Below are 24,517 nucleotides of genomic sequence, written 5' to 3'. Positions count from 1 at the left end.
TAATCGGTCGACCTCTAGCTTATACACCTGCATTGCTTGCTGTTTGGGGTTTTAGGCTAGGTTTCTATTCAGCACTTTGTGACATCAGCTGATGTAAAAGGACTTTATAAATACATTTGAATGATTGATTGACTTGTCCCGAAGCCACTCCTGCGTTGTCTTGGCTGTGTGCTTAGGTTCGTTGTCCTGTTGGAAGGTGAACCTTCGGCCCCAGTCTGAGGTCCTGAGCGGGCTGGAGCAGGTTTTCATCAAGGATCTCTCTGTACTTTGCTCCGTTCCATCATTCCCTCAATCCCAACTAGTCTCCCAGTCCCAGAGCTCTGTCAGATTTACCATCTGGTTCTTGGTCACATCCCTGACCAAGGCCCTGCTACCCCAATTTCTCAGTTTGGCTGGGAAGAGTCTTGGTGGTTCCAAACTTCTTAAATTTAAGAATGATGGAGTCGACTGTTCTTGGGACCGACAAAGCTACAGACATTTTTTGGTAACCTTCCCCATATCTGTGCTTCGACACAATCCTGTCTCGGAGCGCTACGGACAATTCCTTCAACCTTATGGCTTGGTTTTTGCTCTGACATGCACTGTCAACTGTGGGACCTTATATAGACAGGTGTGTGCCTTTCCAAATCATGTCCAATCAATTGAATTTACCACTGGTAGACTCCAATCAAGTTGTAGAAACATCTCAAGGATGATCAAAGGAAACAGGATGCACCTGAGCTCAATTTCAAGTCTCATAGCAAAGGGTCTGAATACTTATGTAAATAAGGTATTTCTGTTTTTTATTTGAATACATTTCCAAAAATGTTTTTAAAAAACTGTTTTCTCTTTGTCATTATGGGGTATTGTGTGCATTGATGAAGAATTGTTTTTATTTAATACATTTTAGAGTAAGGTTGTGACATAACAAAATGTGGAAAAAGTAAAGGGGTCTGAATACTTTCCAAAATCAAAGTAAAACAAGAGAGAGAGGCTTTTGGCACGAGTGCATAGGCCATCACCAGCAAGTGAGCTGCGCAACATTGGGTGAGTCAGTGAAACTGGAAAGCATGTTTAGGACGATCATTTATTCCTCATATTATAGTAAACAATACGTGTCTGCACACATTTAGGCTAATTTTTATTGATCTCAGATTCTCAGTTTGTCAGTGTCAAAGTAGCCTGTCATTTCGATAATTTGTTCAGTATTAGGGTGCTTTCAAGACAAATGCGACTCGGGGGAAGAAAAGAGGTCGAATCATGACATCAGTGATCTTCAGGTGTCACGTTCTGACCTTAGTTCTTTTGTTATGTCTTTGTTTTAGTATGGTCAGGGTGTGAGTTGGGTGGGTTGTCTAAGTTCTTTTTTCTATTATTTGGGATTTCTGTGTTTGGCCTGGTATGGTTCTCAATCAGAGGCAGCCTGTTTTCAACCTTGAGTTGTGGGTGATTATTTTCTGTTTCATATCTGTACCAGACAGAACTGTTTCGGGTTTCATTTCATTCTCTTGCTGGTTTTGTATTTTATTGTTCTGAGTTCTATTAAAGAATATGAACACTTACCGCGCTGCGCATTGGTCCTCACCTTCTTCCACCACAGACAACCATTACATCAGGTAGGAAACTCGGAGCTCTAGAAAGAGGCCGGAGTTCCCCACTTGGAATTCTGAGTATGATGACCATTTAAAACAAATTTTCCCAGTGGTGCTAGTTTTTTTCCCAGATTTCCCAAATGTCTTGAACGCACTGAAGTCTAACCTAGTTCCGAGTTCCCAGATGTTTTGAACGTGGCATTAAAAGATATTATACCAAAGTCCCCAGTCATGTAAAATGACATAGAATTGCATGAAATGTGTTTATAAAAGGCCAACAATGTCGGGGACCATAGGCCACAACAACAAAAAATCGCATGTGTGCAACTTCTGTAAGTGCCTCTACTCTACTGCTCTAAGTCACTACGCAAATCTTGTGATGATATGCATGCAATGCTTTATTATAATGGTGATTTTTTTCTCTCTCATGTTTTCCTCAGAGCCCCCATGTCACCCCTCTCTCACGCTCACTTTTTGTTCCTGGACCTCCCGATGTACAAATGAAGCACTGCTTAAGTCCAATTCTAGTAGGTGTGTGAGAAAGACGTTAGCAGTCCCAGTCAAGGCAGTGAAGCGGCTTCCCTTTATTAAATCAGGTGAATCTGGCCTCTGAATGGCAGATCATGGAGAATGAGGCCAGAAGCTGGCCTAGCGTGCCAAGCCCGAGACAAAAGACTGACGGAGAAATCACACCGGATTACACTGCAAACCTGATTGCTGCTGATGAACAGTGAGAAAGGAGAGAGAGAAAAAGAGAAAGAGGGGGAGAGAGAAAGAGAGAGCGAGCGAAGGAGATATAGAGAAAGTGAAGAGAAGGGGGAATGGGAGGGGATTAGAGAGTAAAAGCGATGGAGGGACATTTGCACAAATGTTTTTTCTTAAACTGTTTTCGCTTTGTCATTATAGAGTCATAAAGATAGATAGAATAAAGATAGATAGAAATAGGGAGGGAGAGACAAGGAAAGAAAATGAAGTGAGAGAAAGGAAGAGAGAGAAAAAGAGGGCAAGAAAGTAAGAGAAAAGAGGGAGCGGTTTGGTGTGTTTTTGTAGGTCAGACTTCATGGGCAAGGTCACAGGACCCTGTTCAGATCAATAGTCATCCAGGAGGATTCATGTGAGTGGATCTGTCCTGACCTCCTCTAGAACTCAGAACACTACCCTGGCTCAGTGGGAACCTGGGGAACTCTGCACCCTGACGAGGATAAGCCCTCTTTGTCTGGCTACACCCCACCCTGCCCTGCTCTTCCCTACCTCCCCTCTGATGTTACACCCCACCTCATTCTCCACTCTCTGCTGTTACCCCGCCAGAGACACACAACAACACAATTTCTCCCCTGTGCTATGAAACCAGTCACTCTCAAATCCAAAATACTAAAGTGCGCCTATAAACGCTAAGCAGCTTTCATCCAGACTGCATTGTAGAACAAACCAAAGTGAACCTAGCTGTGACAGGCCCGACAGACACTAGGCAAGCCGAGGTAAGGCAAGAGGAACTTCAAGCCTTTATTGTTGAGGAGTGTTTGACATTGCTCCTTGCTAATCGGAGGTCAAAGTATGAACTATGCATTGCATTCAGTCTGAAGAGCGAAGACAGAACAAAGGAATCAGAACACAGAGAAGAATCCCTCAGAAGAATGGTGTGCCTAATAAACACGTGGGGAAACTTCTAGAACATGAACAATAATGACTCACAGTTAAATTCTTCCAGTTTTCAGAAAAAGACGTATGCATGGGAGGTAGCCTACACTGGAGGTAGATGCCTAAACATTGAATGTGCAGCGTGTTAATTGATAGCTATAGCATGGTTTAAGTAGGTAGAAGACAGGGTGGTTTTAACAGCAAAAAGTAGTATTTATTCCCTCAGTCAGGAGGAGAGCCAACACAAACATGACTGTTCTAATGATTCATCACACTCTCCTTTCTTCACAGACTTGGGACTAAACTAAACTAAGTGAAGGAATGGAAGGAGGAAGGAATGGGGAGGAAGGAGTGGGTGTCAAGAGATTGTGGATTTGAACTGTACAGTGAAGCGCAGCCATGAGCAGGTAAAATAACATCAAACAGACTGCCTGCGTTCCTCACATGGCGATCACAGAGATGACGAGAGAAAGAGAGCAAAAGAGAGAGAGCGAAAGAGTGAGAGAGTGAGCTGATCACAGGGCAGGGAATGGTTCTGCCACACGCATACATGTTTTCTTCACACGCAATCCAGTATTTCCCTGTAAATACCATACCAGTACCACACCCTCCTGAGGTCAACATGAATATCTTAACGGACCACACCCTACCAAGGTTAGAGGTTTTAAATAGACCAGATAGATAGAACCACTGTGTTTGAATGCCTCTGTGCAGCTTTGGGCTCAACCTGTTTCCTTTACACAACCTGAAGGTGAATGAATACCAATGATTGTGACTAGAATTGAATAGATAATTATTGTCAATTTTAAACAGCAACCTGCTCGGCCTATATGAAATATGTATATTTTCAGTAGCAACGTGACTGTTTGAGGCTAGCAGTTATGTCAACATGGCCACTCTTGTGCATCAACAACCACAAATACTAATCTTCCATCTTCCACAGTCATAAAACTGTTGGCTCAGCATCATTCAGCCTCATACAAATTCACGAATATGGTTTACATTCAGGGCCAAATCCCATTCCATCTCTTACTTTTGATTCTTGAGGAGGGCTACAATGATTTCTGTGGGACAATGGATTTTTATTTTACATAACCCAGTGCCATAACGTCTGGCTTCAGTTTACCTGTGTAAACTAGCATATTGTGTCAAGGTGTCTTCAGATTCAGATTCAGTGTTTAATAGTCACAGGGTTCCAGATGTGATTGCAGGGTACCGTGAAAATCTTAGGCTTTGAGCTCCAACACGCAGGACTAAGTGAAATAAAATCATGAAAATGGTAATAAAAAAACAACAATATAAATCATTAAACCATGGAGTGGTTATGGTCAGTGGGACTTAATACATTCAAGATCACATTTCATAGTACAAGACCTCAGGTATGAACAATGAATAACTGAAGGCTTAACAAACCACTCCAGTTGGGAGAGGAATATTTAACCTTGTCTTCCCATATCAAGCCCAGGGTTCTGACAGGAGAGTGAGGGAGTAAAAACACTCCTCATGATAGGTTGTTCTCAGCTTGTCTCTGCTCCACTGGCCTCTGAGAATTAACTTTGCATTCCAAACGGCACCCTATTTCCTATGTAGTGCCCTAAATGTGATGTTATTTTGGACACGGATGACAGTTCCACTGCCCTCTCTCAGAAGGCTATGATAGGTCACATAGCTTGCCTCACAACAAGGAAAGCTGGGAAGGAGTCCTTCATAGGGTTGCAAAAGAAGGGTATGATAGGAGGTTGGTGGCACCTTAATTGGGAAGGACAGGCTCGTGGTAATCACTGGAGCGGAATGGGTGGAATGGTATCAAATACATCAAACACAAGATTCCCAGGTGTTTGATGCCATTCCATTTGCTCCGTTTTCAGTCATTATTATGAGCCGATCTCCCCTCAGCAGCAGCCTTCACTGAGGTTATATTACTGGAAACGTTCTAAATTTACCAGTAAAATACCAGAATATTGGTAACTTTCAAGGATTTTATGTAATCTATCACAAGACATCTAGTGGCCATTTTGGTTACTTCAGATTATCACAGGCATCTGTAATTATTTCAAATCAAAATTGTATTTGTCACATGCGCCGAATACAACAAGTGTATTACAGTGAAACGCTTACTTACAAGCCCTTAACCAACAATTCAGTTTTAAGAAAATATCTTCAAAAAGTTAGATTTTAAAAAAATGTCACCTTTATTTAACCAGGTAGGCTAGTTGAGAACAAGTTCTCATTTGCAACTGCGACCTGGCCAAGATAAAGCATAGCAGTGTGAACAGACAACACAGAGTTACACATGGAGTAAACAATTAACAAGTCAATAACACAGTAATAAAGGTAACAAATAATTAAAGAGCAGCAGTAAAAAAAAAACAATAGCGAGGCTATATACAGGGGGTAGAGGTACAGAGTCAATGTGGGGGACACACGTTAGTCAAGGTAATATGTACATGTAGGTAGAATTATTAAAATTATAATAACAGAGAGTATCAGCAGCGTAGAAGGGGGGGGGGCAATGCTAATAGTCTGGGTAACCATTGGTTAGCTGTTCAAGAGTCTTATAGCTTGGGGGTAGAAGCTGTTTAGAAGCCTCTTGGACCTAGACTTGGCGCTCCGGTACCGCTAGCAGAGAGAACAGTCTATGACTAGGGTGGCTGGAGTCTTTGACTATGTCAAAGGCCCTCTGTGTGGCCTTATCAAATTAAATTACTTTTTTTGCCACATGTACTGTGAAATGCTTACTACAAACAAGCCCTTAACCAAAAATGCAGCATTTTTTAAATTAAAATTACAAAATTTAAAATATGGACACTTACCACGCTGCGCATTGGTCCTCACCTTCTTCCACTGCCAACGGCCGTTACAATTGGTGTTTAATATGAGAGTTTCAGCATGAAATATCATTTTTTTTAACACTTATTTATTTTACTATGTCAATATCTTTTTGCTATAAATATTTGTGTCAAACTGGTAACTTTTGTACCAAAGATATACCAAAGACAAGACACCAAAGATTCCAGTAACTTTGGTAAATTACCGGTAGTTTACTACTTTTGCAACCCTAGTCCTACACTACAGGGGTGTGTGACCAAGTGCAAATATGAAATGGCACCCTACTTCCAATCCCTACACTCTGGCACTACTTTTTGCCAGAGAGTGGTAGAGAGTAGTGCAGAGAGTAGAGAGTAGTGCAGAGAGTAGAGAGTAGTGCAGAGAGTAGAGAGTAGTGCAGAGAGTAGAGAGTAGTGCAGAGAGTAGAGAGTAGTGCAGAGAGTAGAGAGTAGTGCAGAGAGTAGAGAGTAGTGCAGAGAGTAGAGAGTAGTGCAGAGAGTAGAGAGTAGTGCAGAGAGTAGAGAGTAGTGCACTATAGGGTGCCATTTCAGACTCTGACTGCGTGTAATAGCCTTTGCTATTAGTTTGAATCAGCGCTAGGTTTTAGATAATTAAACGATTGGAGGAAATTATAATTTGGGGAATGAAGAGTTTGCAATTATACCTCCTCATTAGTCCTGTCACAGGAAATAAATCAGACTGCACAGCAGCCCCAGTAAACATGAAGTCCTTTGGCTGGCAGAAACCTAACAGGAAGCCACTGTCAGACCATGCGTTTCTGGTCTGAGCGGTTTTTACATACCATCAACAGTAGTCTCTCCTAATAGAATGTTACAAAAAAATCTAACATAGTACCTAGCCAGAGCACATAATATTGGGTTCTGGGTTCCAAGAGATACACTACATGACCAAAAGTATGTGGACACCTGCTTGTCGAACATCTCATTCCAAAATCATGGGCATTAATATGGAGCTTGGCATTGCGCATGGTGATCTTAGGCTTGTGTGTAGCTGCTTGGCCATGGAAATCTATTTAATGAAGCTCCCCACAAACAGTTATTGTGCTGACGTTGCTTCCAGAGGCAGTTTGGAACTCGTTAGTGAGTGTTGCAACCGAGGACAGATCATTTTTATGTAAGGCTTGCTTCAGCACTTGGCGGTCCCGTTCTGTCAGTTTCCATTTCACAATAACAGCACTTTAAAAAAAAGTGGCATCTTATGACAGTGCCACGGTGAAAGTCACTGAGCTCTTCAGTACAGCCCATTCTACTGCCAATGTCTGTCTATGGAGATTGCATGGCTGTGTGCTCGATTTTATACACCTGTCAGCAACGGGTGTGGCTAAAATAACTGAATCCACTCATTTGAATGGGTGTCCACATACTTTTGGCCATGTAGTGTATCAACAGTAATACTAAAACCATAATCACATAATGTGACCCATTTAAAAAATGCTTCAACACCTATAACTGATCCATGTGTTTTATTTTGTCCCCCTTTATTTGCGTAAATGTTACAGAGAGACAGTAGGATGTGTCCCAAATAGCACACTATTCCCTATGTAGTGCAATACTTTTGTAAAGACAGCAGAAACACTGCAGGTGACTTCAAACACAGACAAAACTTCCAGCCACCTGCAGAGCTCTGAACTGAACTGCTAACTCGGCTGATTACAGTTGGGATTATGTAAACTAGTTAGCTCTCCTCTCCTCTCCTCTGTTCTCCTCTGTTCTCCTCTGTTCTTCTGTTCTCTCCTCTCCTCTCATCTCATCTACTCTGCACCCCTCCCCTCTCCTCTTAATTACAATAGTTTTAACCCAATAACTGAACGCTTACCTTACATAAAAAATGTATCTTCTTCCTTAGGGAGAGAAATCAGGGAGAGCCATCTTCCAGACTTTCTGAAATAAGATTTAATAAAAAGCACACAACCTCACATGGAGGAGCTGCCTAAACAATGGAGCCTTTGAACCACATCAGAAGATCTGCCTCCATCTCTCACAATGTGATCGTTTTATAGGGTTGTCATTTGATAGAGAACTGCAAGAGCATTGAGCCAGTAACCGAAAGGTCGCTGATTCGAATCCTCGAGCCGGCAAGGAGGAAAAATATTATACTATGCCCTTGAACGAGGCAGTTAACCCCCAAACAACAACTAGTCCCCGGGCGCCGATGACCTGGACGTTGATTAGGGAAGCCCCCCGCGCCTCTCTGATTCAGAGAGGGGAAGACACATTTCGGATGAATGCATTCAGTTGTGAAACTGATAAAGTGTCTCCTTTGCAAGAAATCAATCTATTCAATACATAATTGATGAATGACTTCACCCCTAATGTCTGAACTTGGTTTGAGGCAGTCAACAACGGATTAATGTTGCTTTTATTGTTATTATTTATTTTTAAATATCTGATTTGCCTCCATTGTGTGTGGCTGGCCTGGCTCTGCTGAGAATCTGTGACCATACCTGTCTATATACCTTTGAGATGTGTTTCTAGGTTCCGGGCCTGGGGCCATCATGCCTCTCATTGGGAGTGGGTGTATAGGGGCCGGGTAGTGGGAATGTGCATCCCTTTGGGTCCCTGGAACCAAGAGTGAGAAGCACTGCCTTTGATGTCAAAATGTCAAGGTCAATGTCAAGGTGCATGACCTTGAATGTACCTGACCCTCTGACCTATCTAAATGTATGTACATGTAACTGTATGAAGCAATCTGAAATGGTAAATCCTGAAATGTGTAATAACTTGAAATATGAAATATGAAAACTGGGAAAAAACTTAATGACTAATTGTATCAACAACAAAAAAAGAGAAGGGATCGATAGCAGAGGAGGGAGGGCAGGAAACCCTTTGATGTTCTTTAACATCACCAGATAACGGTTTTAGAATAGTTTTCACGATCATTTCATAACAGAGTTTATAGGTAAATTAGAGGGCCTTGCTTTAGAGTCAAAGTGGTGATTTGAGAGAAGGCAAGAGGAGAGACGTTGTGCTCAACACCATGAACTGAATCATATGACTGACGTTCAGCACCGCCTGAGGGTTCAGCCAACACCCCCCCTGATCCCCCGGTGTACAACCACACACCCACTTTAACACACATTAAACTAAACCCATCAAACAATTTTCAAGAAGGAATGAATGGGAATGTTCAGATTTTTTGGGACAAAATTCAATTATACTATTCAGAAGCTGATCAGAGAAGACAGCTTTTCCTTTGATCGTGTAGTTAATCAGTCCAGCCAGACTATTTCCAATAGAGTTCTTGTTTACATTCAACACCATGCTGTCTGACAAATTATTACTATGTTAACTGTCATAATCCTCCTCCACCAAACTTCAAAGGCTTACTCTTAAAAATCCTGTTGAATTATAACCGAGAGGAGAGGACCAGCCTGCCTGGGACATATAATGAAAGTATGAAACATAACCCAGCAGTAAGAAGTAGTAAGAGTAGCAAGATCACGAGACCAGAAAGGTATGAGAAACGCTGGAGGCATCAACAGCAGTGTTACCAAGAAGACTAGCATTCTTCAGGAGTCACACAGGGGTTGTTTCCCCATGGGGAAACAACCCCTGTGTGACTCCTGAAGAACGTGTTCTACCCCTGTACTGAATACCAGGGAAGCGAACCCATGACTAACAATAATCTACACACAAAGCAGCGTGCTATCTGCTAGCTAGCCAAAAGCAACTTTATTTTAGTTCTCATGGTGGGTGACGTCACTGCACTGTGGGATACCTACTTATCATCTGCTACATTTATGTGGTTCTACTGTACCTCCATTGCACTCTCAGTGTCTGGACCAAGGGATAGTGGCTCAGCTGTCTCTGTCTGTCTTCATGGTAGTAAATACAGCCACAACAACACAGGTGTCACACAGCAGCATAGTAGAGATTGAATCACGTCAGTGGCAGTGTGGGGGAAGTGGTGTGATCCAATCACGACCAATGTTTCTGAACTAAATTGTCCACACACACACACACACACACACACACACACACACACACACACACACACACACACACACACACACACACACACACACACACACACACACACACACACACACACACACACACACACACACACACACACACACACACACACACACACACACGAGCTGTAATGTAATAGGACTGCTGGATCTGCAGTGACAGTCAGAAGAGGGTGTTGGAATGAGGATAGACTTTCTAGTATTTTCTTTACCTCAGCCAGGCTCTCACACATAACATCAGACACTGACTGACTGCACTAGGAGAACCCATCTCTGCCGTAAAGCAGCTTAGTAGGGATTTTGTTGACGCAGTTTCACTGCACATTCTCACTCACAGTCGCAGAGGGAGGGAGATAGGAGAGAGGGAGAGAGTCTCAGTGTGTGTGTGTTCTATTCTCTCTCCACCTGCTACCAGAGATCCATTACCAGGCAATCCCACAAATCAAATCAAATCCAAGTTTATTTGTCACGTTCGCCGAATACAACAGGTGTAGTAGACCTTACAGTGAAATGCTCACTTACAGGCTCTAACTAATAGTGCGGAGAAAAAAAAGTATGTGTGTGTGTGTGTGTAGGTAAGTAAAGACATAAAACAACAGTAAAAAGACATTTGAAAATAAGAGTAGCAAGGCTATATACCTACACCAGTCAGTCAGGTTTATTGAGGTAGTATGTACATTTAGATATGGTTAAAGTGACTATGCATATATGATGAACAAAGAGGAGCAGTAGCGTAAAAAGAGGAGTTTGCTGGTGGTGGGACACAATGCAGATAGCCCGGTTAGCCAATGTGCGGGGCCAATGTGCGGGAGCACTGGTTGGTCGGGCCAATTGAGGTAGTATGTACATGGATGTATAGTTAAAGTGACTTTGCATATAAGATAAACAGAGAGTAGTAGCAGCATAAAATAGGGGTTGGGGGGACACACAATGCAAATAGTCCGGGTAGCCATTTGATTACCTGTTCCGGAGTCTTATGGCTTGGGGGGTAAAAACTGTTGAGAAGCTTTTTTGTCCTAGACTTGGCACTCCGGTACCGCTTGCCATGTGGTAGTAGAGAGAACAGTCTATGACTGAGGTGGCTGGGGTCTTTGACAATTTTCAGGGCCTTCCTCTGACACCGCCTGGTGTAGAGGTCCTGGATGGCAGGCAGCTTTGCCCCAGTGATGTACTGGGCCGTACGCACTACCCTCTGAAGTGCATTGCGGTCGGAGGACGAGTAATTGCCGTACCAGGCAGTGATGCAACCAGTGAGGATGTTCTCGATGTTGCAGCTGTAGCTTTTGAGGATCTCAGGACCCATGCCAAATCTTTTTCGTTTCCTGAGGGGGAATAGGCTTTGTCGTGCCCTCTTCACAACTGTCTTGGTGTGTTTGGAACATTCGATTTTGTTGTTGATGTGGACATCAAGGAATTTGAAGCTCTCAGCCTGCTCCACTACAGCCCAGTCGATGAGAATGGGGACGTGCTCGGTGCTCCTTTTCCTGTAGTCCACAACTATCTCCTTAGTCTTGGTTACGTTGAGGGATAGGTTGTTATTCTGGCACCAGGAGGTCTCTGACCTCCTCCCTATAGGCTGTCTCGTCATTGTCGGTGATCAGGCCTACCACTGTTGTGTCGTCAGCAAACTTAATGATGGTGTTGGAGTCGTGCCTAGCCATGCAGTCGTGGGTGAACAGGGAGTACAGGAGGGGACTGAGCACGCACGCCTGGGGAGCTCTGTGTTGAGGATCAGCGTGGCAGATGTGTTGCTACCTACCCTCACCACCTGGGGGAAGCTCGTCAGGAAGTCCAGGATCCAGTTGCAGAGGGAGGTGTTTAGTCCCAGGTTCTTTAGCTTAGTGATGAGCTTTGAGGGTACTTTGGTGTTGAACGCTGAGCTGTAGTCAATGAATAATGTCCAGGTGGGAAAGGGCAGTGTGAAGTGCAATAGAGATTGCATCATCTGTGGATCTATTTGGGCGGTATTCAAATTGAAGTGGGTCTAGGGTTTCTGGGATGATGGTGTGAGCCATTACCAGCCTTTCAAAGCACGTCATGGCTACGGACGTGAGTGCCACGGGTCTGTAGTCATTTAGGCAGATTGCCTTTGTCTTGGGCACAGGGACTATGGTGGTCTGCTTGAAGCATGTTGGTATTACTGACTCAATCAGGGACATGTTGAAAATGTCAGTGAAGACACGTGCCAGTTGGTCAGCACATGCCCAGAGCACACGTCCTGGTAATCCATCTGGCCCCGCAGCCTTGTGAATGTTGACCTGTTTAAAGGTCTTACTCACGTCGGCTACGGAGAGCGTGATCACACAGTCGTCTGGAACAGCTGATGCTCTCGGGCATGCCTCCGTGTTGCTTGCCTCGGAGCGAGCATAAAAGTGATATAGCTAGTCTGGTAGGCTCGTGTCACTGGGCAGCTCACGGCTGTGTTTCTCTTTGTAGTCGGTAATGGTTTGAAAGCCCTGCCACATCCGACGACCTCTGGAGGCGGTGTAGTATGATTCAATCTTAGCCCTGTATTGACGCTTTGCCTGTTTGATGGTTCGTCGCAGGGCATAGCGGGATTTCTTGTAAGCTTCCGGGTTAGAGTCCCACATGTTGAAAGTGGCAGCTCTACCCTTTAGCTCAGTGCGAATGTTGCCTGTAATCCATGGCTTCTGGTTGGGGTATGTATGTACAGTCACTGTGGGGCCGACGTCCTCAATGCACTTATTGATAAAGCCAGTGACTGATGTGGTGTATTCCTCAATGTCATCGGAAGAATCCCGGAACATGTTCCAGTCTGTGATAGCAAAACAGTCCTGTAGTTTAGCATCTGCTTCATCTGACCATTTTTTTATAGTCCGAGTCACTGGTGCTTCCTGCTTTAATTTATGCTTGTAAAGCAGGAATCAGGAGGATAGAGTTGTGGTCGGATTTACCAAATGGAGAACGAGGGAGACTATGTACGCATCTCTCTGTCACGCCTTGGTCATTGTATCTTGTGTTTGTTATATGTTTGGGTAGGCCAGGGTGTGACATGGGTTTATATGTTGTATTTCGTATTGGGGTTTGTATTAATTGGGAGTGTGTATTAGTAGGGGTGAGTCTAGTTAGGCTTGGCTGCCTGAGGCGATTCCTAATTGGAGTCAGCTGATTTCTAGTTGTCTCGGATTGGGAACCGTATTTAGGTAGCCTGAGTGCGCGTTGTATTTCGTGGGTGATTGTACCTGTCTTAGTGTTAGTCACCAGATAGGCTGTATTTGTTTCACTCGTTTGTTGTTTTCGTATTTTCAGTTATCTCATGTACCGCATTATTCTTCATTAAAAGTCATGAGTAACCTACACGCTGCATTTCGGTCTGACTCTCTACAAACAACAGACGAAGTTCAATACAGAATCACCCACCACGATTCACAGACCGAGCAGCGTGTGAACTGGCAGGATCTAAAGGAGGACGCTATGGACGGCAGAAGCAGGGATTATACGGACGTGGGAAGAAATCGACAGGTGGGCGGCCGACCCAGAGCGAGTGCAGGAGCCCGCCTGGGATTCCCTACAGCAATGCGAAGAGGGCTATACACGTATGGAATCGAGAAGGAAAGCATTGCTATACAGAGCGAAAACTGAAGGTAACAGGGGAAAGCGCAGAGAGAGAGTGGCTGAGTCAGGAAACAGACCTGAGCCTACTCTCTCTGTTAATTGTGAAGAGCAGTTGCAATGGGAGAGAATGCATCATTTGGAGATTTGGACATGGGAGGAGGAATTAGATGGTCAAGGACCCTGGGAGCAGCCGGGAGAATATCGCCGTCCCAAGGAGGAAATAGAGGCAGCTAAAGCGGAGAGGCACATGTATGAGGAGGCAGCACGGCGACGCGGTTGGAAACCGGAAAGTCACCCCCAAAAAAATATTGGGGGGGGCTAAAAGGGAGAATAGTTATGCCAGGTAGGAAACCTGTGCATACTCCCTGTGCTCACCGTTGGGCTAGAGAGACCGGGCAGGCACCGTGTTATGCTATGGAGCGCACGGTGTTTCCAGTGCGGGTGCAAAGCCAGCTGCGACTCATACCAGCCCTTCCTATTGGCCGGGCTAGAGTGGGCATCGAGCCAGGTAAGCTTGGGCAGGCTCGGTGCTCAAGAGCTCCAGTGCGCCTGCACGGTCCGGTCTATCCAGAGCCACCTCTACACACCAGTCCTCCGGTAGCAGCTCCCCGCACCAGGCTTCCTGTGCGTGTCCTCGCGCCAGTACCACCAGTTCCAGCACCACGCACCAGGCCTCCAGTGCGCCTCGCCTGTTCAGCGCAGCCAGAGCCTTTCTCCTCTCCTGCGCTGCCGGAGTCTCCTGTCTGCCCAGCGCCGCCAGTCGGCCCAGCGTCACCAGTCTGCCAGGATCCGCCAGAAGTGCCAGTCTGCCAAGATCTTCTAGATCGGCCAGACAACCTGAATCATCCAGGTCCACCAGCCAGCCTGGATTTACCGGAGCCTACTACCTGCCTGAGCTTCCTCTCAGTACTGAGCTTCCTCTCAGTACTGGGCTCCCTCTCTGTACTGGGCTCCCTCTCTGTACTGGGCTCCCTCTCAGTACCGAGCTTCCTCTCAGTACCAAGCTTCCTCTCAGTACCGAGCTTCCTCTTAGTACCGAGCTTCCTCTCAGTACCGAGCTTCCTCTCAGTACCGGGCTTCCCCTCAGTACCGGGCTTCCCCTCAGTACCGGGCTTCCCCTCAGTACCGGGCTGCTTCGGTCCCGGGCTGCCCCTCTGTCCCGGGCTGCCCCTCTGTCCCGGGCTGCCCCTCTGTCCCGGGCTGCCCCTCTATCCCGAGTTGCCCCTCTATCCCGAGTTGCCCCTCTGTCCCGGGCTGCCCCTCTGTCCCGAGCTGCCCCTCTGTCCCGAGCTGCCCCTCTGTCCCGAGCTGCCCCTCTGTCCCGAGCTGCCCCTCGGTCCCGAGCTGCCCCTCAGTTATGTGGGGATCAGGGTGAGGACTATTAGGCCATGGTCGGCGGAGAAGGTGGATTATCCTAGGACGCGAAGGGGAGGAACTAGGACATTTATGGAGTGGGGTCCACGTCCCGAGCCAGAACCGCCACCATGGACAGACGCCCACCCGGACCCTCCCTATGCTCTTGAGGTGCGTCCCGGAGTCCGCACCTTAGGGGGGGGGTTCTGTCACGCCTTGGTCATTGTATCTTGTGTTTGTTATATGTTTGGGTAGGCCAGGGTGTGACATGGGTTTATATGTTGTATTCCGTATTGGGGTTTGTATTAATTGGGAGTGTGTATTATTAGGGGTGTGTCTAGTTAGGCTTGGCTGCCTGAGGCGATTCCTAATTGGAGTCAGCTGATTTCTAGTTGTCTCGGATTGGGAACCGTATTTAGGTAGCCTGAGTGCGCGTTGTATTTCGTGGGTGATTGTACCTGTCTTAGTGTTAGTCACCAGATAGGCTGTATTAGTTTCATTCGTTTGTTGTTTTCTTCTTCGTTATTTCATGTACCGTATTAGCTTCATTAAAAGTCATGAGTAACCTACACGCTGCATTTCGGTCTGACTTTCTACAAACAACAGACGAAGATCATTACACTCTGTGTCTGGAGTACAGGTTATCTAGAATTTTTTTCCCTGTGGTTGCACATTTTACATGTTGATAGAGATTTGGTAGAACTGATTTAAGTTTCCTTGCATTAAAGTCTCCGGCCATTTGGAGCGTCACCTCTGGGTGAGTGGTTTCCTGTTTGCTTATTTCCTTATACAGCTAGCTGAGTGCGGTCTTAGTGCCAGCATCTGTCTGTGGTGGTAAATAAACAGCCACGAAAAGTATAGCTGAGGACTCTCTAGGCAAGCAGTGTGGCCTGCAATTTATCATAATATACTCTACTTCAGACAAGCAAAATCTAGAGACTTCCTTAGATTTTGTGCACCAGCTGTTGTTTACAAATATGCGCAGACTGCCCCCCCTCGTCTGTGCTGTTCTGTCCTTCCGGTGCAGCGTGTATCCCGCTAGCTGAAAATCCATGTTGTCATTCAGCCACGATTCCGTGAAACATAGGATATTACAGTTTTTGATGTCTCGTTGGTAGGATATTCGTGATCATACCTCGTCTAGTTTATTGTGCAATGATTGCATGTTGGCGAGTAATATTGACGGTAACGGCAGCTTTCCGAGTTGTCTTCTGCGGTTCCAGATGAGGCATCCGGCTCTTCGTCCTCTGCGTCGCTTCCTCTTGCGAATAATTGGGATGTCAGTCCTGTGGGGTGTTTGGAGAATATCGTGTGAGTCCTGCTTGCTGCTGTTGTTGTTGTTGTAGAAAAAATCTTTGTCTAAACCAAGCTGAGTGATCGCTGTCCTGATATCTAGAACCTCTTAGTCTAAACCAAGCTGAGTGATCGCTGTCCTGATATCTAGAAGCTCTTTTCTGCCGTAAGATACGGTTGCAGAAACATTATGTAGAAAATCATTTATAAATATCGCGAAAAACCCCCACACAATAGCACAATTGGTTAGGAGACCATCTCCTCCGGCGCCATTTTCAGGACTCCCAAAGTTCCACCCCACTGAAGACAGATTATTGGTGTTCAACAATACATTTAGCCCACCCTGAATACATGCAAGACACAGAGTAAACTGCAGTCATGTAGGACATTGATGGGAAATCGTTTCCTCATATCATGTGCTCTACTACTACTAGCCTCGTGGTAGTGATGATGACGTACTAACACAAAAATATGCTAGCTAGACACGTCACCTGATACACAGAGAACAATAGCTATTGCTCCACTTGAGCAGTAACCTCCTCCCCAGGCTGTGTGAGACTACTTGAACAGCACTGCTGTTTTCCCCTGAGAGGATAAATAAAATTGTATTGAATGGAATTGAACTATTCCCATCACCATATCAGCTGGAGGAAGAGGCTGAGAAGAGGTTGCTGGGAAGGTAAATTACAATATAGCGCTCTAATTAGCCCTTTAGATGTCACCCAGAGCCAACATCAAAGGGAAGAGCTCGCATGGTGACATTCATTTCGCCAGCCCAGTCAGTCAGACCAGCTGAGAGCCTAGAGAGTCTGTAGTGAAGGTCTATCTATCACTGATCTCCAAATAGACTCCATCATCGCTCCTGTTAGGACTTCGTTCTAGGTGTTATGATATATATATTTTTCAGATGTTCTTGTTTTAGTTAATGACTGCTAGTGTATTTGAAATTGCCTCACTGTCAATGACAGTCCCATGTTACACATAGCGTAGGTGTGGTCATATCCATTCTCTCTAGTCTAACCTCGGAGCTAGATGCTGTGAATGAGGTGTGCACTGCACAGACAGTATGGTAAAGCACTAGTGAAACCACCACCACAATGCCCCTGGCAGCAGGTTGATTGTCAGGCATGTCATCAAGCAGGATTAACACGCCCTATGCTTGTACAGATAGTATCCATCCACCACTGTGACGGTTGCCGGCCCGGTTTCGCCAGGTATAATTCCATTGGAACACGGTCGGCCCTCCTGCTCAACATCTCTCATTCGTATTATTACAGACATCTTCCCAGAAACAAGGAAGTCAGAAACATGCCACTCACCTCTGTTGATGTGGCTGGGATGGATTTACCTGTGGAGAGACAGAGGAAAGTTGTGGTCAACAGGGAATTTATGACTAAAGCAAAGCATCTTAAAATACATTGGCTTGGTTATGACCTCGATGTGAAACTATCTGTGACTGAGAAGGGCTTATGCAAACATGATTATGAAGGGCTTATGCAAATAAGATTCTTGCTACGTAAGCTTAACTTTCTGAACATTCGAGACGTGTAGTCCACTTGTCATTCCAATAACCTTTGCATTAGCGTAGCCTCTTCTGTAGCCTGTCAACTATGTGTCTGTCTATCCCTGTTCTCTCCTCTCTGCACAGACCATACAAACGCTCCACACCGCGTGGCCGCGGCCACCCTAATCTGGTGGTCCCAGCGCGCACGACCCACGTGGAGTTCCAGGTCTCCGGTAGCCTCTGGTACTGCCGATCTGCGGCCAACAAGGCAGAGTTCATCTCAGCCTATGCCTCCCTCCAGTCCCTCGACTTCTTGGCACTGACGGAAACATGGATCACCACAGACAACACTGCTACTCCTACTGCTCTCTCTTCGTCCGCCCACGTGTTCTCGCACACCCCGAGAGCTTCTGGTCAGCGGGGTGGTGGCACCGGGATCCTCATCTCTCCCAAGTGGTCATTCTCTCTTTCTCCCCTTACCCATCTGTCTATCGCCTCCTTTGAATTCCATGCTGTCACAGTTACCAGCCCTTTCAAGCTTAACATCCTTATCATTTATCGCCCTCCAGGTTCCCTCGGAGAGTTCATCAATGAGCTTGATGCCTTGATAAGCTCCTTTCCTGAGGACGGCTCACCTCTCACAGTTCTGGGCGACTTTAACCTCCCCACGTCTACCTTTGACTCATTCCTCTCTGCCTCCTTCTTTCCACTCCTCTCCTCTTTTGACCTCACCCTCTCACCTTCCCCCCCTACTCACAAGGCAGGCAATACGCTCGACCTCATTTTTACTAGATGCTGTTCTTCCACTAACCTCATTGGAACTCCCCTCCAAGTCTCCGACCACTACCTTGTATCCTTTTCTCTCTCTCTCTCATCCAACACTTCCCACACTGCCCCTACTCGGATGGTATCGCGCCGTCCCAACCTTCGCTCTCTCTCCCCCGCTACTCTCTCCTCTTCCATCCTATCATCTCTTCCCTCTGCTCAAACCTTCTCCAACCTATCTCCTGATTCTGCCTCCTCAACCCTCCTCTCCTCCCTTTCTGCATCCTTTGACTCTCTATGTCCCCTATCCTCCAGGCTGGCTCGGTCCTCCCCTCCTGCTCCGTGGCTCGACGACTCATTGCGAGCTCACAGAACAGGGCTCCGGGCAGCCGAGCGGAAATGGAGGAAAACTCGCCTCCCTGCGGACCTGGCATCCTTTCACTCCCTCCTCTCTACATTTTCCTCCTCTGTCTCTGCTGCTAAAGCCACTTTCTACCACTCTAAATTCCAAGCATCTGCCTCTAACCCTAGGAAGCTCTTTGCCACCTTCTCCTCCCTCCTGAATCCTCCTCCCCCTCCCCCCCTCCTCCCTCTCTGCAGATGACTTCGTCAACCATTTTGAAAAGAAGGTCGACGACATCCGATCCTCGTTTGCTAAGTCAAACGACACCGCTGGTTCTGCTCACACTGCCCTACCCTGTGCTCTGACCTCTTTCTCCCCTCTCTCTCCAGATGAAATCTCGCGTCTTGTGACGGCCGGCCGCCCAACTACCTGCCCGCTTGACCCTATCCCCTCCTCTCTTCCCCAGACCATTTCCGGAGACCTTCTCCCTTACCTCACCTCGCTCATCAACTCATCCCTGACCGCTGGCTACGTCCCTTCCGTCTTCAAGAGAGCGAGAGTTGCACCCCTTCTGAAAAAACCTACACTCGATCCCTCCGATGTCAACAACTACAGACCAGTATCCCTTCTTTCTTTTCTCTCCAAAACTCTTGAACGTGCCGTCCTTGGCCAGCTCTCCCGCTATCTCTCTCAGAATGACCTTCTTGATCCAAATCAGCAAGGTTTCAAGACTAGTCATTCAACTGAGACTGCTCTTCTCTGTTTCACGGAGGCGCTCCGCACTGCTAAAGCTAACTCTCTCTCCTCTGCTCTCATCCTTCTAGACCTATCGGCTGCCTTCGATACTGTGAACCATCAGATCCTCCTCTCCACCCTCTCCGAGTTGGGCATCTCCGGCGCGGCCCACGCTTGGATTGCGTCCTACCTGACAGGTCGCTCCTACCAGGTGGCGTGGCGAGAATCTGTCTCCTCACCACGCGCTCTCACCACTGGTGTCCCCCAGGGCTCTGTTCTAGGCCCTCTCCTATTCTCGCTATACACCAAGTCACTTGGCTCTGTCATAACCTCACATGGTCTCTCCTATCATCGCTATGCAGACGACACACAATTAATCTTCTCCTTTCCCCCTTCTGATGACCAGGTGGCGAATCGCATCTCTGCATGTCTGGCAGACATATCAGTGTGGATGACGGATCACCACCTCAAGCTGAACCTCGGCAAGACGGAGCTGCTCTTCCTCCCGGGGAAGGACTGCCCGTTCCATGATCTCGCCATCACGGTTGACAACTCCATTGTGTCCTCCTCCCAGAGCTCTAAGAACCTTGGCGTGATCCTGGACAACACCCTGTCGTTCTCAACTAACATCAAGGCGGTGGCCCGTTCCTGTAGGTTCATGCTCTACAACATCCGCAGAGTACGACCCTGCCTCACACAGGAAGCGGCGCAGGTCCTAATCCAGGCACTTGTCATCTCCCGTCTGGATTACTGCAACTCGCTGTTGGCTGGGCTCCCTGCCTGTGCCATTAAACCCCTACAACTCATCCAGAACGCCGCAGCCCGTCTGGTGTTCAACCTTCCCAAGTTCTCTCACGTCACCCCGCTCCTCCGCTCTCTCCACTGGCTTCCAGTTGAAGCTCGCATCCGCTACAAGACCATGGTGTTTGCCTACGGAGCTGTGAGGGGAACGGCACCTCAGTACCTCCAGGCTCTGATCAGGCCCTACACCCAAACAAGGGCACTGCGTTCATCCACCTCTGGCCTGCTCGCCTCCCTACCACTGAGGAAGTACAGTTCCCGCTCAGCCCAGTCAAAACTGTTCGCTGCTCTGGCCCCCCAATGGTGGAACAAACTCCTTCACGGACGCCAGGACAGCGGAGTCAATCACCACCTTCCGGAGACACCTGAAACCCCACCTCTTTAAGGAATACCTAGGATAGGATAAAGTAATCCTTCTCACCCCCCCCTTAAAAGATTTAGATGCACTATTGTAAAGTGGCTGTTCCACTGGATGTCATAAGGTGAATGCACCAATTTGTAAGTCGCTCTGGATAAGAGCGTCTGCTAAATGACTTAAATGTAAATGTAAATGTAATGATGAACTCTCAGAGCTACAATAAAATGTTAACAACTGGCCCAACCAACTCAGCCTTTCAGGTCAAAAGAGAGCATGTATTGTTTTATACTAAACCTTTACTGTAACAGAGGCCACAATTCAATCAATTGCAGGTCAATTAAAATGTGAAAATCATGCCGCTGGGGTCAATGTTTCTGTACACTGTATCTGAAAGACAGATGTATTTATGTGTCGATAATCCAATATGACAATGTCTGCAGAGGAAACAGCATGTAAGCTGTCAGTTTTAACATGGCTAACAGGATCACCTCAGATTCAGCCTGAACATTCTTATTGAACCTGCAGTGTGTTTTCCCCCTATATCTGTATTATCGATTTCAACTGGGTCTAATATGTTATGAGGTACTGTACAGTCGTGGCCAAAAGTTTTGAGAATGACACGAATATTAATTTTCACAAAGTCTGCTGCCTCAGTTTGTATTGATGGCAATTTGCATATACTTCATTACATTACATTTACATTTAAGTCATTTAGCAGACGCTCTTATCCAGAGCGACTTACAAATTGGACTTCAGAATGTTATGAAGAGTGATTAGATGAATTGCAAGTAATTGCAAAGTCCCTCTTTGCCATGCAAATGAACTGAATCACCCAAAAACATTTCCACTGCATTTCAGCCTTGCCACAAAAGGACCAGCTGACATCATGTCAGTGATTCTCTCGTTAACACAGGTGTGAGTGTTGACGAGGACAAGGCTGGAGATCACTCTGTCATGCTGATTGAGTTCAAATAACAGACTGGAAGCTTCAAAAGGAGGGTGGTGCTTGGAATCATTGTTCATCCTCTGTCAACCATGGTTACCTGCAAGGAAACACATGTCGTCATCATTGCTTTGCACAAAAAGGGCTTCAAAGGCAAGGATATTGCTGCCAGTAAGATTGCACCTAAATCAAACATTTATCGGATCATCAAGAACTTCAAGGAGAGCCGCTCAATTGTTGTGAAGAAGATTCCAGGGCGCCCAAGAAAGTCCAGCAAGCGCCAGGACCGTCTCCTAAAGTTGATAAAGCTACGGGATCGGGGCACCACCAGTATCCGGAAAAAAGCTTGTTCGGAGAAAACAAGGTGAGCACTACCATCAGTCCTGTGTCATGCCAACAGTAAAGCATCCTGAGACCATTCATGTGTGGGGTTGCTTCTCAGCCAAGGGAGTGGGCTCACTCACAATTTTGCCTAAGAACACAGCCATGAATTAAGAATGGTACCAACACATCCTACGAGAGCAACTTCTCCCAACCATCCAGGAACAGTTTGGTGACGAACAATGCCTTCTCCAGCATGATGGAGCACCTTGCCATAAGGCAAAAGTAATAACTAAGTGGCTCAGGGAACAAAACATCAATATTTTGCGTCCATGGCCAGGAAACTCCCCAGACCTTAATCCCATTGAGAATTTGTGGTCAATCCTCAAGAGGCGGGTGGACAAACAAAACCCCTCAAATTCAGACAAGCTCCAAGCATTGATTATGCAATAATGGGCTGCCATCAGGATGTGGCCCAGAAGTTAATTGACAGCATGCCAGGGCGGATTGCAGAAGTCTTGAAAAAGAACACTGCAAATATTGACATATATTGACATAATGAAATGCATGTAATTACACTTCAGTATTCCATAGTAACATCTGACAAAAATATCTAAAGACACTGAAGCAGCAAACTTTGTGCAAATTAATATTCTCAAAACATTTGGCCACGACTGTATGCATTTAGGTCTCGCACATGAACCACCCCTGGGCGGCTGACTGCAGTTGCCATGGCAACTCTCTGGTAACTCAAACGCCGATCAGCCCGAGTCAAAAGGTCGACGAGCAACAAAGGCTCCGGTGACTCCGTGATGGGAGTCACTAACTGGCCATCAGCCATGAAGATAATCTGCTCAGTCAAACAAGGTTATTATTATCAGACTGTCATAAAATGAAAGCTGTTTAATCAAGTGAGGCAGAACCACCATCTTGAGCAAAATAGGTAAAGTACAACACAAGTAAGTGCATTATAACATAAATTGACTACCATGAGGGCTAACCTTGCCTATATGCTGTAGCACAGTAGATAATAGGGCCAGAATTCTTTATAGGATTGTAAACCAGAAAAAAACAGGGTCCATGGAAGAAGAAAAAGAAGAAGATATAGGAATGTGTCTTTAAGACAACATCATTAACTGGGTCACAGTCAATGAAAGCAGTAGTTCATTCTCACCACTTGGTTGGTGGCTACTACTGATGACACCCTGTCTCTGTCTCTCTCACTGCCTCTGCCTCTGCCAGTCAGTCTCTCTCGCTGCCTCTGCTTCTGCCTCTGCCAGTCAGTCTCTCTCACTGCCTCTGCTTCTGCCTCTGCCAGTCAGTCTCTCTCACTGCCTCTGCTTCTACCTCTGCCAGTCGGTCTCTCTCACTGCTTCTGCCTCTGCCAGTCAGTCTCTCTCACTGCCTCTGCTTCTGCCTCTGCCAGTCAGTCTCTCTCACTGCCTCTGCTTCTACCTCTGCCAGTCAGTCTCTCTCACTGCCTCTGCTTCCACCTCTGCCAGTCAGTCTCTCTCACTGCCTCTGCCAGTCAGTCTCTCTCGCTGCCTCTGCTTCTGCCTCTGCCAGTCAGTCTCACTCACTGCCTCTACCTCTGCCAGTCAGTCTCTCTCACTGCCTCTGCCTCTGCCAGTCAGTCTCTCTCACTGCCTCTGCCTCTGCCAGTCAGTCTCTCTCACTGCCTCTGCTTCTGCCTCTGCCAGTCGGTCTCTGTCACTGCCTCTACCTCTGCCAGTAGGTCTCTGCCAGTCAGTCTCCGTCACTGTCTCTGCCAGTCAGTCTCTCTCTAAATGTTGCTCCAAGCCACCATGTCATCGTCATGAAATGTTTATTAACTTCAATAACGTGACCAAGCAGATTATTTTTTGATGACCCTCTCCACATACACAATGACCAGCTCTATTGTAACATCCTGCAAAACAACATGTTCAAATCATTTGCTCGTGACTGCCCCATTCATTGATGAGAAAAAACAAGATGGAGGTCTAATATTTCAGGACGTCAACAGCCCAACAGAACTACTCACAACCATCGTCCTTGAATCAGTGACTAAACCAATGGTCCTTATTTTCAAATCTAATTTATTTTATAAAGCCTGTTTTACATCAGCAGTTGCCACAAAGTGCTATACAGATACCCAGCCTAAAACCCCAAAGAGGAAGCAATGCAGATACAGAAAGAAGCAGTGGCTAGGAAAAACTCCCTAGAACGGCAGGAACCTAGGAAGAAACCTAGAGGAACCAGGCTTATTTTGACACTCAAAGTAAGACAAAACAACTTGCTTTTGTTACTGCCATGCAGGAAACAGACAACGGACAAATCCTGATATTCTCACACAAACTGGCTTCATCAATGAGGGAAAGAAATCTGATACAGAGACCTGGACGATGATCAAAACAAGGCCTCAGACACACAGAGAGAGGAGGAAATCACTTTCCCTTTCCACTGCGCAAGCTCTCTCTCTCTCTCTCTCTCTCTCTCTCTCTCTCTCTCTCT

General features: G+C 46.3%; 1 protein-coding gene across 3 annotated transcripts in view; it reads right to left on the bottom strand.

The window, feature by feature from the left end:
• Positions 1 to 24,517, bottom strand: part of LOC124005198 (protein spire homolog 1-like) — a 76,269-nt gene that overhangs the window by 47,103 nt on the left and 4,649 nt on the right. For all 3 annotated transcript variants that reach the window (XM_046314203.1, XM_046314201.1, XM_046314204.1), the window contains exon 2: positions 17,574 to 17,602. In XM_046314203.1, the coding sequence (XP_046170159.1) occupies positions 17,574 to 17,602 (29 nt within the window). The remainder of the gene's footprint in view (positions 1 to 17,573; positions 17,603 to 24,517) is intronic.

The sequence above is a fragment of the Oncorhynchus gorbuscha genome, linkage group LG19, assembly GCF_021184085.1.
Source record: "Oncorhynchus gorbuscha isolate QuinsamMale2020 ecotype Even-year linkage group LG19, OgorEven_v1.0, whole genome shotgun sequence".
Classification (NCBI taxonomy): domain Eukaryota; kingdom Metazoa; phylum Chordata; class Actinopteri; order Salmoniformes; family Salmonidae; genus Oncorhynchus; species Oncorhynchus gorbuscha.
Note: the sequence above shows the minus strand (reverse complement) of the source record. Positions and strands in the feature narration are given on the sequence as shown.